This window comes from Populus trichocarpa, chromosome 7, assembly GCF_000002775.5.
Source record: "Populus trichocarpa isolate Nisqually-1 chromosome 7, P.trichocarpa_v4.1, whole genome shotgun sequence".
Classification (NCBI taxonomy): Eukaryota; Viridiplantae; Streptophyta; class Magnoliopsida; order Malpighiales; family Salicaceae; genus Populus; species Populus trichocarpa.
Genome location: NC_037291.2, coordinates 522,720 through 541,263, shown reverse-complemented (window position 1 = coordinate 541,263; position 18,544 = coordinate 522,720). Strand labels below are relative to the sequence as shown.

General features: G+C 33.9%; 2 protein-coding genes and 1 long non-coding RNA gene across 4 annotated transcripts; 1 reads left to right on the top strand and 2 right to left on the bottom strand.

Annotated features, from left to right (window-relative positions):
* Positions 1-1,732: 1,732 nt before the first annotated feature.
* Positions 1,733-6,393, bottom strand: LOC7497730 (squalene monooxygenase SE1). 2 transcript variants are annotated; one of them, XM_024604906.2, is made up of 8 exons: positions 5,569-6,393; positions 4,714-4,866; positions 4,335-4,509; positions 3,999-4,167; positions 3,573-3,791; positions 3,072-3,347; positions 2,465-2,743; positions 1,733-2,162 (listed from the first exon to the last, which is right to left on the bottom strand). In XM_024604906.2, the coding sequence occupies exons 2-8, from the start codon at positions 4,790-4,792 to the stop codon at positions 2,058-2,060; spliced, it is 1,302 nt and encodes a 433-aa protein (XP_024460674.1). In that variant the 5' UTR covers positions 4,793-4,866; positions 5,569-6,393; the 3' UTR covers positions 1,733-2,057. The 2 variants fall into 2 exon arrangements, with proteins under 2 accessions (XP_024460674.1, XP_002310880.2); XM_002310844.4 differs by having other exon boundaries at positions 4,714-4,825.
* LOC112328141 (uncharacterized) lies at positions 5,921-6,903 on the top strand. The gene is made up of 2 exons (XR_002982779.2): positions 5,921-6,055; positions 6,420-6,903. It is a non-coding gene; the product is annotated as an uncharacterized LOC112328141 (long non-coding RNA).
* A 9,084-nt stretch (positions 6,904-15,987) lies between these two features.
* LOC7497731 (receptor-like protein 44) lies at positions 15,988-17,439 on the bottom strand. Its single transcript, XM_002310845.3, has one exon. The coding sequence runs from the start codon at positions 17,093-17,095 to the stop codon at positions 16,289-16,291; it is 807 nt and encodes a 268-aa protein (XP_002310881.1). The 5' UTR covers positions 17,096-17,439; the 3' UTR covers positions 15,988-16,288.
* Positions 17,440-18,544: the final 1,105 nt, after the last annotated feature.

Here is an 18,544-nt window from a genome sequence, read left to right as displayed (position 1 = left end):
GTCCCTGCAAAGCCTCATTAATTACAAATTTAGTACTTAATGGGATTTTTTTTGTATTTGAATACTTTTACTAATTTTTCTTCTATTGAAAGATCTTATTTATTGTTTTTTTATCAAACAAATACTTCTGCTATCTTTCTGTTATATATTAAAAATATAGATCACACTTTATCACGTTGAATTTAGCATTTTTTATCATGGAAATATGTGAGAAATAATCATTTTCAAGTACTGTGGAGAATACTATAAAACTTAGATTTTTATTTAAAACTATATCTTAAAATTTGTAGTTAACCCATCCTTAATAGGTTTAAACTCATTACTTTAATGAATTATATATAAGCTCTAGTGTCCAATCTTTAATTAGTGAATTTGTGATATTATTTTTTTTACTTTACATAATTAATATAAATAATCTTATTTAATAGTAAATATTTAATGATATTATATTTACAATGTTATATATCTAGATTTACTTTCATACATGTTACTTTGTGTCTTTTTTTATTGATTGATTGTTGCAATAAACACAGATTATTGGCACTAGTTTTGCGTAATATAGATATCTTTTAAGAAATTCTAAAGTCATTCAGTTTTATTTCTAACTTTATCAAAAACAATGAACTCTAATTTCATCATAAATCTTGTGATATATGTTCGCTTAGAAGATTTTCATTACACAGTTACTTAGCTGAATGTAAAAATAACTCATGGTCTAAGATGTATCTCAAACATATCTAAACACCATATCGATAGCTTTCAATTATTCATACTTGAATTACTCGTAAATTTACTCAGATAACTAACCAAGTATGTTATATTAAGTATAGTGCAATTCATAACAAACATTAAGCTTTTAATTATCCAAAAATATTTTAATTATTGTATTCTCTCACCTTTGACAATTTTTTTAAAACAAAGTACTAATAAAGAAAAAGCCCAGGTGCATAGGTTTTAAAGCCCAAACCCACGTACCCAGGCCTGCTAATTTTTTTTCTTTTATAAAGGGTTGGATATTTTTAAATAAAAAAATAGGTAAACAACACATTGGTTGATGCTCGCATGCATTCAAATTTTCCTTTATGTAATGGCCATTGAGTCTCTCCTTTTTTTTTTATTTACATGGGTGTTCAGGCCAGTTTACGCGCATCACGACTAATCCCACGGCCCACTGAACATCCTGCAAACCCAGTAAGCATGTAAGGCACCGCGGGGATGACAGACGTGCACAGTGAGGTTTAAACCTGGGTACAGAAAGGGAACAAACCCCTACCACCGCTAGGCCAATACCTCAAGTGCCATTGAGTCTCTTTTTAACTCTATGGGTTCAAACCTTTGAACATACATTCAAATTTTTTTTATTAAAATTTTAGAATTTTTTCTTATAAATATATTAAAATAATATATTTTTTATTTTTAAAAAAAAAATATTAAAAAAAAAAAAAAAACACACAATTGGAACGCATATAAAAATTCAGGGTGATGCCCGCATGCATCCGCCTTAAAGATCACACATGGTAGGAGTGGTCTCGGTTAAAAGATACCTTCGCTTCACTGTCAAATAAAAAGAAAACTTCATAATTTCTATAGGTTTTTTAATTTAAAGATCTACACTAGTTTTCTTATATTTTCCACTAAAAACCCTTACTTATCTTTAGCTTTTACCCCTAAAATCATAATAGGCGATTTAAATTTACATTTGTTTAATTGTAACCACCAGCCCCTCACAGGCGAGGTTCAACCCTGTAGAAATTTTATTGATAATAAAAGGAATAAAAGTTGGTGTTCATATTGACATCACATGAACTCAACTTCGGAAGACATTTATTCAAGAAGTTCATGCAACTTCATGATACATAAGATCAATTGCCGTCTACACACTAGTTTGCATATAGCATGCCCTCATAGTTCTTTATATATATATATATATATATATATATATATATATATATATATATCCAAACAAGCCCTTGACATTTATGAACAGGGAACTTGCAGAAACGAACTGGCTTTTGTTGACAGTAATAAAGCCTCTTTGATTCGGCACATCTGATGTATCAATCAACAGGAGGAGCTCTATAAACAGCAGGAATAGTGGCAGGGAAAAACATTTGCCTCACTCCCTCTGCTTTGATAATTGGGAAAATAATGCCTGATGCACTCTGTTTAAAAATTCCATGAAAATGGGAGAAAGCCATTAAGAATTTAATTAGAAATCACATTCCAGAATAGGATGAGCTGCTGCATTTTTTTGTTGTGCTCAGTTATGTTCCAAAAACAATATGAAAACAGAGTGAGATTTCAGTAGCATGCTGCAACCTTCGGTATGGATTCAGGGAATATGAAAAGCACCTACATTATCTCGACTGCAAGAGTTCATCACTAAACTTGCAAATCCTTTGCTCTTTTTTTATATAAAAAAAACACCATGATCAGCAATAGCTAAAAAGTAGAGAATACACACCGAAATTAATCTCGCTCCAATCCACACGCGTTTAGGCGATGGAAATGGAAGTAGCAAACGACCAACACCATATACGGCAACCGCAAAGAAATGAAGGACCAAACTCAGTGGACGAGGGTTTAGACCAGACAGTAATGCCACAGGTCCTGCTGAGAAATTACCCCCAAGGCTTAAATAGTCAAAACATGCTTCGCGCATTTCCTTCCTTGCATCATCAGAGGAAGCAGAGAACACTTTATACAAAGCACCTGCTAGAGTATTTATCGTAGATGCAACTGGCTGCAAGAAACAACCATTTAACATTACAGGTTAAAATATACTTTTCACTGATCATATTTTCACTTCTCTCATGTTCAAGCCTATTACTTCATGTCTGAGAAAAAAATAACAAAGACCTTTTTAAATTATGAGGATAACTGCTCCTTTAATGTGCAAATTATTTACAGCATGTAATTTCAAGGAATGAGTCGTCACAGCATAACATTTTTTCTTCATTACTTCCATTCATGATGCAAAGCTTAGACATAACTTCAGATGACTAAAAAGAACGTTACTTGGACATTATTCTTGGCCATAATGATATTTATGGTAGACATATTTAGCTTACCTTGCGCAAGGTGTAAAAGGATTCAAGATATTTGGTCAACGAAGCTGCATCATTAAGGTCACGAAGTGGTTTAAGAAGATCACGAAGTACAACAATATCAGACAATGCCACAGTCATCCCACCACCAGTTAATGGATGACGCATGTTGAAAGCATCACCCATCAGAAGCGCTCCAGGAGTAGGATGTGGTTCCGCTGGCATGCTTCTATTTGGCATGGTCCTGATATTACCTTTATCTATAGCAGATATGAAGGCATTGCGAAGCTCAGATGGAATCTGAAATAGAGTCTCTTAGTTAAACACAGACAAAGGCTAACGGGCAAAACATGCTTTCTTCAAACAAAAATGTGTAACAAGGATAATGTAGGGAATTCAGGGAATGCCTCTTGGTACGCTAATACAATATGGTTGCTAATCATATTTGATGATTCAAAATCATGCAATGACATCAACTGGTATCAAACTTCTTACCTTGACCGTTAAAAATGAAAATATATATACCTGTGGTGCAACCATGTTCTTTAAATAATTGGCCATTTCACCATTAGCAATGGAAGGCACTTTTCGACCTGGTACATCAACCAAACAGCGAACCTCTGTGCTGCTAATCGGATAAAACAAAATTGGTGATGGATCTGCTAGAATGACATGCCCATGATTTTCAAATGGAAGCTGACAGTTCTCCAGGATCAAACCCACGAAACACGAAGGCACATCAACCTGCCAAAAAGTCAAAATGATTATGTGTTGGTCTTACAAGAGAAGTTTGAAGCAAGAAAAGCCGATGCCAGATTGAGAGATTATAATTTTTTATTCAAAGTAAAAATTCTATGATTTGCTTCATCCTTAATGATTATTCAACACATATGTCATTCAAACTAAATAGGATCACATTCAAATTTGGCAATCATGAGATGGTGTCTTCACCTTAGGGTTGCATAGAGAGCGGCGCAGATTTGAGAAGCAGCCATCACACACAATTGTAAGAGGAGCATAAGCTTTAAGTTCTTGGCCATCCTTCGTTTTGTATTGAACACCCTTAACAGTCCCATCTTCTTCAAGCAGAGATGTGACTGTTCCTTGTTCTAGTCTTACACTGAATGACAGTGAAAAGAAAGATACAAAATCATTCGCTAACTGTTAAGTGAAATGTAAGAGCTTCAGAATGATTGAATGAATGAAAAATCTGGAACATCCATAAGGACGACTTCAAACAACGGATAAACCAGGAAAGCATTCATATGACTGAGGAAAAAACTATACTTGGGCAGGGTAGCAGCCTTTTCTCTCATCCTCTGAATGAAACGTCCATTATGGAAGCTTCTCCCAGAAACATCTGTGTGGAATTTTTCCAAAGGGTATGACAATCTAGTATTCTTCCCATCCTTGAAGAGAGCATATCCAAGCACTCGTTGGGCATCAATTTCCTCCACACAATCTGCATTCAGAGAGAATGCTTTACATTCTAACACCCAACATAAATTTCAAAAACTAGAACCTTTTAATCCAAATCCAGCTAATTCTGTATTGCATAGCAGATAGCTTGCAACATCCAAAATAATCTCTATTTTCTTTTCTTTTTACACACCATACAAAGATAATACAGAGATTGAAGTTTTTATATATACTTTAAGAATCATACCCTCAAGGCCTAATTCGATTAATTTTAGATATCCCCCGGGTTGGAGCAGTTCACCGACAATTCTGTCAGGCTCTTTCATGTCTCTTTCTATCACATGAACACGTCTTCCATCCTGTAGTTTTGGAATTGAGCTTTTAGTTCAAGGTCTTTGCCCTGATAGCAGTATATATAGTCTCAGAAAAATGTTGCAAAACTAAGGCAAATCAAAGTCTAATTGAATGGTCGTGGGGTTATATTTCTATTTCTATTAAACAAAATTACTTGAGCAATAACTTCAACTGAAAATGTCAAACCAGCAATCAAACTAGTTTGAAACTTAACCATCTCAGCAATAAAGTCAATACTTGTTATTAAAGTTGAGTTGCAAATCCACTAAACCATCTCAGCTGCATCCATAGACTCGATATCAGTCAACTTTAATGTGAGCGTAACTTTTTTGTTACAATTAAAGATTTTCAAAACCATCACTATCATCAAGAAGTAACCATGTATTCCATAAACTAATCTAACCCACAACTGCTTTTCGCAGAGAGTGCGTCATCGCACTACAAAATAGAAAGTTAATTTTACTCCAACCCAACAAGTTAGCATGATCATAAGACAAGCAAAGCACCGAACACACGATGACGTACACACACAAAAAAAAAAAAGTAAGGCGAGTGAAATTCTCAAGAACTAAAAACGCTTTTCAGTCTCCTCCTCTTTCTATGAGGTAATAAATTACTAAAATCCCGTAATAAAAGCAAATGCTAAAAGTTCAGTAAAGAAGAAAAAAAAATAATTCCCAGAGGCAGGTTCCATCATTACCAACTTTTAAAAAGCAACCGAAGCTATGAAATTAAGAGTTATGAGCACCTTGCCAAGAGTATAAGCCAAGGCAGCACCAGCAACACCAGCACCGACAACAATGACGTCATCAGCAGAGGAGAAGCCTCCTCCATTTTCATGCCTTAAGACAGACACAGCACTATCGTTTTGGATCTTCAATGTTGTTCTCTTCCTGATCTTTTCTCTTTTCCAGATATTTTGGCGCAAAATGTACAAGAAAAGAAAGGCAAAGAAAGTGCCCACGAGGACATTGTGCTTATCAATCACCACCGTCATCTTCTTTATATAATAATTATGACACTGATGCACAGAAGAAGAAGAAGAGGAAGAAGAAGAGAAAACAAAGATTGGTTCTTTAGGTTCTCTTCTCCTGTGGGGTGTTTGTGGTTTGGTGCTTCTTGAAGAGGATACGGAGAAGGCAAGGTAGATAGAGATTTTAGGGGAAGGTTTCCCTTTATGGAGAGAGACTTTTAACGTGTGGTTGTGGTGGAGCGGGAGTTGTCGTGGTACCCTGGTGAGCTCCAAATTCATAACTTTTATTGTGGGGTTATTAATGATTTGTTGGATTGTTTAACTTCTTCGACTCTTTGGTATAAACCTTTGAGAGATTTCTCTGTTCACCCCCAAACGGCAAAGGAATCACCTTGTGCTCCTCTATTTTTTCTAGTTTATTTATTCAAATGATCCCTGTGTCCTTTTCGTCTCCTCTCAAACTCTTCTTTTGGGGTGCTTGTTATTAACACAACCTAAACCCTCGTGCCCAGAGTCCTATATAATGATTATAACAGTGGATTTATGTATTTACTCTTAAAAAAAAACACATTGAACTGTTCTAATGGGTATATTCTTATTTTTATATATTTTATTTATTATTGTAGAATTGTTACGGGGTATTGTTGTCCTTTTCCTTATTACATGAAGGGCGTTCCATAGACTCTCTATCGACCACACAGACAAGTTCCCAGATGTCAGAAAATCGTTTACTGTCCATGAGATGGTAGCATGTAAGGAAAAATTCTTTCATCTCTTCAAGAAGATGTCTTAAAAAAATATGTGTATTCGTGTTCCAGAATTATATGATCCTGGTACACAAGTAAAAACATGATGCAATAACGTTGCTTCATGCACTATTAACGAAGATCTAACTCTTGTAATTACTTGCATCATAAAAGATGTTAGGTACAGCTTGCTTGTCATTGGAACAGGTTTTCTCAACAACTCGGGAAGTGCATTAAATGATTTCTTTTTTTAATATAGCTATCCGGATCAGTTTGTGCATATCTTAATTAATTCTATAAGACCTGAAATTAACAACCATGTAAACCTTCTATAATCTTGAAATGATTAACTCGAGTTTGTGATTATGCAGGTTTATTATCATTTATATTACTTCAAAGATCTCCTATGTCTTGAAGATGTGCGAATCTCATAATTACATGGATGGGAATTTTGCGTATTTTAGTCACGATTGTTTTTTAAGATGTTTTTTTATTTAAAAATACATTAATATATTTAAAAATAAAAAATGCTTTAAATCATCACAACTACTAAGTTTCAAATACAAAACAAATAAAGAAAGTTAAAGACCTTTAGTAAATCAGAAGATCATAACAGACCCAGATCCTTAAGACTTTTAGTAAACCAAACGACAGATGGTGAACTAGTTAATTGTACCATGTCAAACACAAAGTCGTGGACAACTGATAAACCATATAAATTTCTCTAGCCTGTGGTCGGCCTCTAGCACTTTTATGTGAGTTGAACTATCTAGGTGGTGGCCCAGTGGTAAGAGCTTGGGACCAAGAGGTTTGCTCCCTCTGTGGTCTCAGGTTCGAGCCTTATGGTTGCTCATATGATGGCCACTGGAGGCTTACATGGTCGTTAACTTCAGGGCCTGTGCGATTAATCGAGGTGCGCGCAAGCTGGCCCGAACATCCACGTTAAACTAAAAAAAAAAAATCTCCTTGTCTCACGTGCGCAAGTGGTAGGGAGTGGTACCTAGATTTTTCTTAAAAACAAATAAAATTGAATTACCTTATTCTTACATTAAAATTTGAATTTGAAATAATTTTATCATCTATTTACCATTTAGGAGAAACATGCTACATACTCACCTTTGCTCTAGCTTGACATTTTTTTTAATCATTTGGCTGCTTGAGCCATCAAGTATACTAGATTTTTCATAATTAAAAATTTTTCGTATATTCTTTATATTTCTTAAAGGGTTTGTTAGCCATATCTTCCTATATAATCATGTTATTGTAAAGCAATTGTTATTACCCTAACATAATCATGTTTTTATTATTTTGAGCTTATAAGGACTATTTCAAATTTGAAGTTCGTGCGTTTTTTTTTAAATCCAACTTCTATTTTTTTTTTTCAACACATACAGAATGAATAGGTCAATTATAGTGCATTACTAGATAAATGGCCCTCTCTATACCACGGTCTGGATGAATATTTTTTTTACATAAAAAATATGTTTTGGTGACGCAATTGTTTTTTTAAAAAGTAGAAAATTTAAGATTTAGATCATTGACTCGACTAAATTCAATAATCTCGGTTAATTTAAAAATATGATATAGAAAAGGCACCGATAGTAAATTAAGCAATTAAAAAATTAGCAATAACTAACTATAAAAAATGAATAACCAATAACATTCTCGAGAGGAGAAAAAATAAGAGTTTGTTGGAGACTTATTGTCGCTTTATTGCGGAGAGTTCATCGAGATGGTTTTAATGCCACTTCCAAATGCTACATGATGACATTGAAAAATGTTGCACTAGCCATAAGAGTAACAACTCATAAAAAAACTAAATAAAATATCATGAAGTGAGCATCTCATGCTTATATTTAATCAATTAATTTAATTCAAAAACAAAATATCTTTTAATAAAGCTAAATCTAACAAAGAATGACAAATAAAAAGACTTGAGATAAATCGAGTCATTTTTAAAATTAGTGAAAAATCTTATAGAAAGCAAATAAAAAAAATAACAGAGCACGATGTCCAATTAAATAAATATTAAATGATGAAACTAAAAAACAATCATTTTATCCTTAATAGCTAGTTATTTGTTTTTTAGGATAAAATTGTTATTTTACTATTCTAATGCACCATAACATGTGATTTGGTGCATTGTGAATGACTAATGCCTCTTGTTTTTTTTTTAGTTTTTTAATATTGATTTAAAATATATTAAGTCACACTATTTGTATCAAATATCCTAGCACTTGAACCCTTAACCACTTTCTTATAACATTAATAATTGATCTTTTAACACTTGACCTTTACTATACAGCTGATGAAGTCCTAAAAATCCAAGTAGTTTAGGAATAGGGCTTATGGGCTAGATAGTTGGCTAATCAATTAGTCATAATAATCTCATTCATTCTTCCTAGCCAAGGTAATTGATAGCTTGTATTTGATGCTTGGTAGACCAAGATAGCTTGTGGTTAATACCTGGAAAAGATCTCATTTGATGGAGGTGAGGACTTTTTGATGCTTAAATAAGTATCCTTTTTAGAGAGAGAAAATACAATAATATTCTAGAAAAAAATGCTCTGAAAATATATGTATAGTAGAGAATAAAGATTGTCAATCTTTGTTCTGAAGGTCTCATAATGTATTTATAGCCCATGAGTTTAGTACTTTTTATGGAGAAAAAAGCTGGAGTGTAACTTCATTTTTGTGATATTTTGAGTTACATTGTGAGGTGTACTCCAATCATTTTATCCAACTAAAAGATTGAGACATGACGAGTCATGATAGACTTAAGCCCACTTGGGGCTAGGCTTGGCACCCGCCAAGCCCAATCGTGAGAGGGCTTGGCACACTGTCAAGCTCACCTGGGGCTAGGTCTAGTTAACACCAAACCCAGCGTGCCTCCACTGGGCGTGTTTAGTGCTGGCGCATCCCATCCTAACACACCCGAGAATTTAGAAAAATCATACCTGTATGTTTTTCTTGATCATGCATTTATTGGTAAATATATATTGATAAAATCTTGGTTCATCAATAGCCCCTCAGTCTTTGTGATATAATAATATTCAAAATCTTTAATTAATTTTCCAGTTCGGATAGATATATGAGTTTTTCTCATATAAAAGACGGGTGTAAGCTAGAATATGTGTGTGTGTGTGTGTGTGTGTGTATGAACTGAAAGAAATCATTTCAAACGTAAAATACCAAGAATCTGTACTTAGAAAAATTCTAAGTGATCGAGGATACCATGCCCATTATCTATACATATTCCTAAATGGTTATGTGGAACCCAATGAGACTGACTTTATACTTAGAAATTTCTAAGTGATTATAGGTTCCTTGAAGAGTAAGAGCCTATAGCATCCTAACATTTTCATAGGAGCTTAAAAGCCCTATATTAAAGATTGGTCATCGTGATCATTTTTTACGGGGCATGAGAGCCCTCCACTAAAGAGTGGTGATTAAATGATGTTGTCATTTGTATTAAGAGACTAAGTTCATCCCTTATATATTGATGCATATAGAACTTAGGAAATCAAATTCGTACCTTGGGGATCGATGCATATAGCACTAGGGAGATCACATATATCCTTTGAAGATTGGTGCATATAGAACTGGAGAGACTAAGTTCATCCCTTGGAGAGCGGTGCATATAGAACTTGGGAGATCACATACACCCCTTAAAGATTGATGCATCTAGCATTGGGGAGACTAAGTCCATCCATTAGAGAGTGGTATATATAGCATTAGGGAGATCAAGTTCGTACCTTGAAGATTGATGTATATAGCACTAAGAGATCACATTCATCCCTTGGAGAATGATGCATATAACACTAGGGAAACTGGGTTCATCCATTGAATAGTGGTGCATATAGCACTAAAAAGGCTATGTTTATCCCTTAGAGAGTGAAGCATATAATACTGAGGAGATCAAGTCCATATCTTAGAGATTGATGCATATAGCACCGGGAAGATATAGTCCGTATCTTGAAGATTAATGCATAAAACATTGGGAAGATTAAATTTATCCACTTCTAAGAGAATTGCACATTCTTAGGATAAGTGTTGAGGGGCCTTCAACCATCACCTAAAGAAGATAAAAACTCATTTTGAATAAGTCATTTATATTCAATAAACTTATATTTTTATCAAGAATTATACATCCTGAGGTGATCAAAGTGATAGGTGTCGCACCCTCGCGGCGTCGCGGCGATTCTCGATTGGTTTCGGGGTCTTTTGTTTTGATTTGTGTAAAAGGAAGTCGCCACCTAGTATTATGGTCACTAGGAAACCTAACTGGTCTTTCAGAGATTCTAAGGCAAGGGACTGGTTGCGTAAAGGGAAGGTATTAGCACCCCTAGTACGCCCTACCTAAGGTAAGTTGCTTGGTGTTTGGTTTGTCTTATAATTGCTATGGTGTTGGTGTTTTCTAATTCCATCAGTTTTTCTAAGTTTGATTCTAACTAAATTTATTAAGATAGAAATCCAAGGAGATTCCATGTGCTTTAAAAGCTCATTTTTCCCTTGGTATCTCAAGAGTTTGCGACTCGTAAATCGCAAGGAGGAGGGACAAAAATTTAGAAATCTAGGGCACTTTAAAAGCCTATTTTTGCCTTAGTGTTTTATACTCTCACGGCTCGTAAACCGTGGAGTAAAAAATTGAAATGTCCTCGATTTTAATCAAGGCTTCTTTCAAGGATGTGTGCGGATTTATTATTCCTAGAAAATTATTTTGGATATTTACCACTCCGGGTTTTTTTATCCAAATATTAACAGTGAATAATAACAAATTATTCCCAATAATATTTTGGATATTCATCCTTTAAGGATTTCTTTATCCAAACATTAGCGGTGAATAATAGATGAATTCCCCCCAAAATAAAATTTTTATATTTTTTGGAATATTGGCCAATACCCTTTGGAGTTTTACAAACATGTTGTAAAATCCAGAAATGCAAGAAAACAATTTTTGTGTGTTTAAGAAATCCATGCAAAAACACATTTTCAAAACTTCCAATATTTTTTGTATAAAAAAAAGAGCATTCAAAACATGTTAGGATATTGGCCGCATGCAACACACAAGAAAAACAAATTTTGATATATATGTATATTTGCCGCAGTTGCGTTGAAAACCGGGTATTCTAAATACGAGATTGGTATATATTTTTTTTACAACATAAAAAAAATTCAGACTTATAAAATAAATATTCCAGAAAATAAATCTCTTTCTCTTTCTTTATTTTTTCAAAAAAAGAGAGTAAGGAAGTCCGGCTGGGTCACTTGCCCAAGCAAGTGACCCGGCTGGACACAAAAAGGGGGGGTAAAGTTCAAAAAAAGCTGGCGAGCACTGTTCAAATGAATTAATTCACTTGAACAGTGCAAACACAAAACAGAAAACATGCATGCTGCGAGGTGAAGAGAAAAAAACAGACCTGGGAACGGAAGCGAAGAAGCTGCAGCGACGTTGAAAGCGTGATGTTTGATCCGGTGTTCGTCTGTTTCAAATGTTTTTCTTCTGCTCTGTATTTACGTCTGCTTCTCTGCGTCAAAGCATTCAGAACTGCAGGTCTCACTGGTTTTTTCTTCTATTTACTGCGTTTTCTTTTTACTCTGCCTCTCTTGCGTTTTTTCTTATTTTTCTCTTTGCTGTTTTTTTTTGCTCCTTTCTCTCCGGTTTTCTCCTCTTTTTTATGCTCTTTCTTTCTACGTTTTTCACCTCCTCTCCTAGGTCATTAGAAGGGCTTATATATAGTCTAACATATCTCTATTTAGGAAAGATTTAATGCATTAATTCCAGGATATAAATCCCTACTGATTTGCAATAAAAAAAACACAAAAAGAAAACTGTCATATTCTGATTTTGATGTCTGATTTCTTTTCAGTTTTTTAGAGGATGGTGTGGCTTCTTTCTATCCTTCCATAGGGCCAGCTGCTCCCTTTGAAATGAGGCAATAAAAACATGGTTGTAACTCCAAAAATCAGGCGTGATGATAAAGGAAAAACAACAAGAATTTGCAGAGAAAAAAGGAAAGAAATCAAATGGAGGGTGCAGCTGCAAAGTCTTATTTTCCTTATTTGATGTGGTAAAAATCCTGTCATTTATGATGATCCAGCCCTCCTCTACAGCTTTCAATATCCTTCTTCAATTCAATCCCTCATTTTAGCACTTTTTGATTCAGTCCTTGGTCCAAAAAAAATCCTTCGAATCAGTCCCGCGAACTTGGGCAAAAAATCCTTCTTGCGGCAGGAATCCCTACTTTCACACTAGATATTCAAATGAGAATATATTGAGCTTCTGATATCGAAATCAAGCGATTCAAAAGCCCAAATTTATCTACATGTCTAGGACTACAACTTTGATGAAGGAGTCGAAGGGAGATAAAATCGTTTTGAAGGGATTTATCCAACCTTAAAAAACAAGATAACGAAGGAACGAATTTAGCATTATGAAGACCCCTAGTCAGTCTAAGAAAACCTGATGATTTTGGCAACAAAAGGGAAGGATAAAGAGAGCAGAAAATAGCTCAAACAGGGTTTCGAAAAAAATATTTCTTTCTCTACTTTTGTCAATCCTCCAGCAAACATGAGTTAAACTCCTACACTTGATTCAAAAGAGGTATACACCATCTCCAGCACGTAGGGTCCAAAAATGAGTAACAACAATAGGTATGAAGGAGATTCTTGGGAGGAAACATGTCTTGAAGGTGGCATTAAGATGTTTGCTTCGAATACCTTGATTACTTCACTTGGAAAGTATCATGCTAGTATTTCTTATAAAAACAAGGAGGTTCATGCAGTAGCAAACTGACCTTTTCAACTCGTATATGATTTTTCATGAATTGCTTCATTTTGGATAAGCTCCTATCCGGTAAGATATAAAATTTTCTTCAAATGACTTGTTCTCTTACTCTTTTTATAAAGCTTCTAAGGCCACTAACTCAATCAATCCTTTCACCTTGAGCATCTTCTCGTTAGCACCAAACCCAACACGCCTCCATTGGAACGTGTTTGGTGTTGGCGCGTATCAGCCCAATATATCCGAGAATTCACAAAAATTATATTCATATATTTTTCTTGATCCAATATTTATTGATAAATATATAAAAATATATTGATAAAATCTTGATGGATCACAAACATAATCAGAATTTGATTAATTTGTTAGTTTTCAACCATTAAAAACCATCGATTTAACACTTTTACTCGGTTTCCACTGGGACAAACACTAAAGAAAGTGACATGTTAAACCGCTAAAAAATTAACTTAAGAACTTGTTCTGATTTTTGACCAGCAATCAACTTTTTATTTATTTATAATAATAACATGATCTTGGGGCCTGGGGGTGGAGGGACCAAGCATGATGACATGCATCCCATCTTCTAAGAACCCATTAACGCGGGGGGGAATGAGAGCTCATTTGACCATCTTTTACTTTCGGTTTGAGTTTGACTATTTGCAATCACAGCCATTTGGTTCTATTACTAACAAACTCTGATGAGACAGAGGATGTTTGTGCTGTGGGCCTTGAGTGGTCAGCATGCTCAGCCATTACCTTCCCAAAGCTTAAAAACTCGGAGCAGTAGAATTGAAGCATGGCGGCAGCAGCGACTCTTAGAACAGGATGCGCCTGAGACACTCCTCCCTTCATCCCTGAGAAAGTCCCAGTCCAAGTGGCTATCAATTCCAGGCTGTGGCAACTTTACCTTTCATATAAACGTTGGATTGCACTTTTGCGTATGACTACTCTTCAAGAATTCGTTGTGTTTCGACAATTGTTGTTGGAAAACCTCAATTTAATCCTTAATGTTTTGCGTTTATTATCAATTGAGTCCCAAACATTTTAAATATATCAACTATGCCCCGAACATAATTAAAATCAGACAATATCACCCTTTTATCTCATGTCAATGACAATTAAAAAAGAAATCATCCAATTTGCATATGATCTTGAAATCAAAGGTAACTTGTAAAGAACTTGAGAAAAATCCACGGCTAGTTCTAGCACTTGCCTAAATTTAAAACGAACCTACCAAATAAAAAGTTAATAGTTAATAATAACTTAGCCTCTTTAATTTAATTTAATAAAATTAAATAATCCAAAGTAAATGGTAAGTGATCACCAGAAAAACTGAGCAGAATGTTGGCCAAGAAGAAGCCTATCAAAATCATCGACTACATCAGCAATAATTAGGTGAAAACAAGATTATTTAAGTATAAATAGCGCGTGGTTAGTATATTGAACACAAAAGATGAAGATAATGAAAGTTATCTTTTTTTAATTTTAAAACATAGAAATCATCGTTAAAATACTTATTTTATATCATTGACTTTATCTTTTTAATTAAATATATTTTTAATTTTTTTTATTGATCATTTCTATTTTAGTGCGAAATTGTGATACATAATATTTTTTAAAAGTATTTTTTAATTAAAAATACATAAAGATATTTTTTCAAATTTCTATTTATTATTAACATTAACACATCAAAATCATAAAAAACACTAAAAAAATATTAATTTAATTTTTTTTCAAGACAAACATATTTTAAAAAAATACTCAAAAGTAAAAGATGCAACGACACTCCCAAAAATATACTCCCCAAATAGGTACTCAGAACTCTAACCCATTGCGACCTCGCCTTAGATAACTTTTTCAATATCATCTGAGAGTTCATTTATTTTTATGTTTTAAAAATATTTTTAAAAAAATTAATTTTTTTATACTTATGTCAAAAGTAATTTTTTTAAAAAAAGACAAATATTATTTTAATATATTTCTGACAAAAAAATATTTTAAAAAGCAATCATAACCACACTTCAAAACATCTCGTAAGAGTTTGTTTGTTTTTTAGTTCAAAAAATAATTTTAAATTTTTTTGATTTTTTCTTCAAATTATTTTTTTTTATTTTGAATTACTTTGATATGCTAATATAAAAAAATAAATTAAAAAAAAACATAAATTTAATAATTTTTTAAAAAAAAACAACCACTACTTTAAAATCAAATACTATTTAAATAAAATATTGATCATTAAACCAGACAATCACATTCTGCAATCCATGTGGAGGGGCTGGTCTCCTCTCAGCTCACGATAACAGAGCACTAAAAACTGAGAAGTAGATAAAAGCCCATTTTTAATAAATGCAGACACCAGCCCCAGGTCTCCCGTTCCATATTTGTTTTTATATTTTTTAAAAATTAATTTTATTTTTTTATTTTTAAATTCTTTAATATATTAATATTAAAAATAAATTTTTTAAAAAAAAATATATCATTTCAATATATTTTATAAAAAAATTAAAAAACATCTATTATCAAAATACCAAACATTATATACAGAAAAATTGCCCACTGCTATCTTCTTTTTCTGCGTATTTTTTAGCCCACTGCAGACGAAATTTCCAGGTGCAAAAACACATTCACACATACCTACATTGCATCGATACTTCCCAATTCAGATTAAACAACTGAAAGAAACTGCAGTATTTCTCCTTTGAATTAATTTATACACTGTTCATTTTGGACAAAAATAAATACTTACTACTATAAGGGAAATGTAAAGAAAAAAGGTACCAAAAGGTTTCAGGAGAAAAGGAAAGAGTGGATTGGGGGGGACAAAGATCAAAAACCCTCTAAAAATTAGTAAAATACAACTGCTAACTTTAGAAAGCAAAAAAAAGGAAATAAAATTAAGAACATGAGTTAGCCCAACCTTAGTAATAATCTTGAATTGTAATAACCTAAACAAACCTGATTAATATCAATAATCAGGCATGAGCTGGCTAATCTTGCCGTCTTCGAGTGCCATCTTTTGTTCAGTAGCCTTCAACCAAATGCAAACCCCAGTAAAACTGAGGACCAAACTTGCAAACCCACTTCCTAAACCGATCCCAACAATGGCCAAAACTGACAAACCTTTGGTCTTCATTGGAGGCAAAGGGTAGCCATAAAGATCCTTATTTCCAAGAAAAGAAGTGGCATTGAATCTTGGTAAATTACCGCTCCTATTCCCTAATGAAACAGGTATTGGCCCAGACAGCTTGTTATTGCTCACATCGAAAGCAGATAGCCTTACTAGAAGACCAAGCTGTTGTGGGATTTGACCGGAGAGGAAATTATCATGCAAATCAATAACATTTAGATAAGCACACATTGTAATCTGTGGTGGGATCTCTCCATCAAGCCGATTAGAGGAGAGATTGAGCACAGCAAGATTGACCAAGGATTGCAAATCTGCGGGGATAGGACCTGTAATTTGATTAGAGGAGAGGTCAAGTGACTGGAGATTGGTACAGTTTGCTAAATAAGGAGAGATAGAGCCTTGAAGAGAGAGGTTTGTTAGAGAAAGCTTATAGATGCGACCATTGTTGCAAGTAGCACCAGGGAGATAAGAAGTGAAACCATAACATGGGTTTGCAAAATTTGATTTTGTCCAGTTTTGAAGTGATTTTGTTGGGTCTTTTAAGGATTGAGTAAAGTGGGTTAAACACGCTTCATCACTTGGATCTGATATTGAGACAGATGCGCAGGTTAACAAAGTAAACAACACGACTGACCAAAAACCCATCTGGAGATCGATAGAGAGACAGAGACAGAGAACTTGATTCTTTCTTGGCTTACACAAGGAGACACTTTACTTGTAATTCTTTTTCTTCAGTTCTTGGCTTAGTTTCAAAGGACAGAGAATGAGTGGGTGCTCCTTTATTTATAACAAAAAAGGGGGGCCTGTTCTTGTAGTTGGACTTTTGTTTTTTTAATTGTTGGTTAATGGTTGGGTTTGAGGCTTAAGGGAAGAGAGGGGAAGACATTGGCAGTGAAGAGTAAAGAGTGAAGAGGAGGGAGAGGAAGGATGGGGCTCGGTGAGAATGAAAGAGTAGAGAGGAAAGCTAAGGTGGGGGTTTTGTGTGGGGTGGTGATCTGCACGTATGGAGTGCAAGATAGTGACAACACGTTCTTGAAGCATTGAGGTCGTTTTGGTCATTTGGTTCCAATCCTAGGGAACCAGAAGGGAGCATTGTTGTCGATCCATTGATACATTCAAGGAAAAAAAAAAAAAAAAGAGGACATGGAATTGGAATTGAATACGTGTTCAATGTTAGGGTTTTATAAAATTATTTTTGAATTGAAAGATTATATTATATAATGTGTTTTTAGCGTAAGAATAAACCCGATATGATTCATTATTTAATCTAAAATTTATAAAATGAGTTGATTCTTATGAATAAATTAAAATTATATTATTTTAAATTAAAACATGTTATTTTGAAAAACAAAAAAAAACTAATCGGATTATAAATTGATTCAATCTAATTGAGATGATTGTTTTTTTACAAAAGCAGGCTGAATTTACTGGCTTTGATATTTAGATATTCTTAATTTTTTTTTATTTTAATATATCTAAATCATCTAAAAATATTTTAAAAATATAAACACATTACTTAAATGCTTGTCCTGTGAAGAGGTGAGTTTTTAAGAGTTCATGGATATATCCGTGACCGAGGAATAATATCTATGATCTAGTTTTAATGCCCTCACATCAGTCTCACACACAGAGGAGTGAGGACTCGCTGCCACTTATCTTGCATAACTCTCTCCCATCATTTATATTAATTGACACCACTCATCACCATTCACATGATCTTCTTCTTATAATCTTCTGGTATCTCCTCTTCTTCTTCATTTTCCTGTTTCCCTTTCGTTACAGTAGTTAGCAGGTCACAAGACAAGCAGCTATAGCTGTCCAATGTCAACATTCTTTCTTGAAAAAAACAGAACCGATGGTGTGGTTTCTTCTTCAAGTTACCATGTGGGAACTTCGATTGCAGGTGGTATTTTGGTGCGGAAGTCATTGAAGGAGATGTAATCATGGTTTTCAGGGATTGATTTTTGGCTTCCTTGACCACTCATTTGAAAGTGTAATGAGAGATGAATGTTTTAAGAATGGGAGAAATTGTTAACTCATCAAAAAATAAAATAAAAATGAACCCTTTTTTTCTGTGAGAAATCATGGTAATAG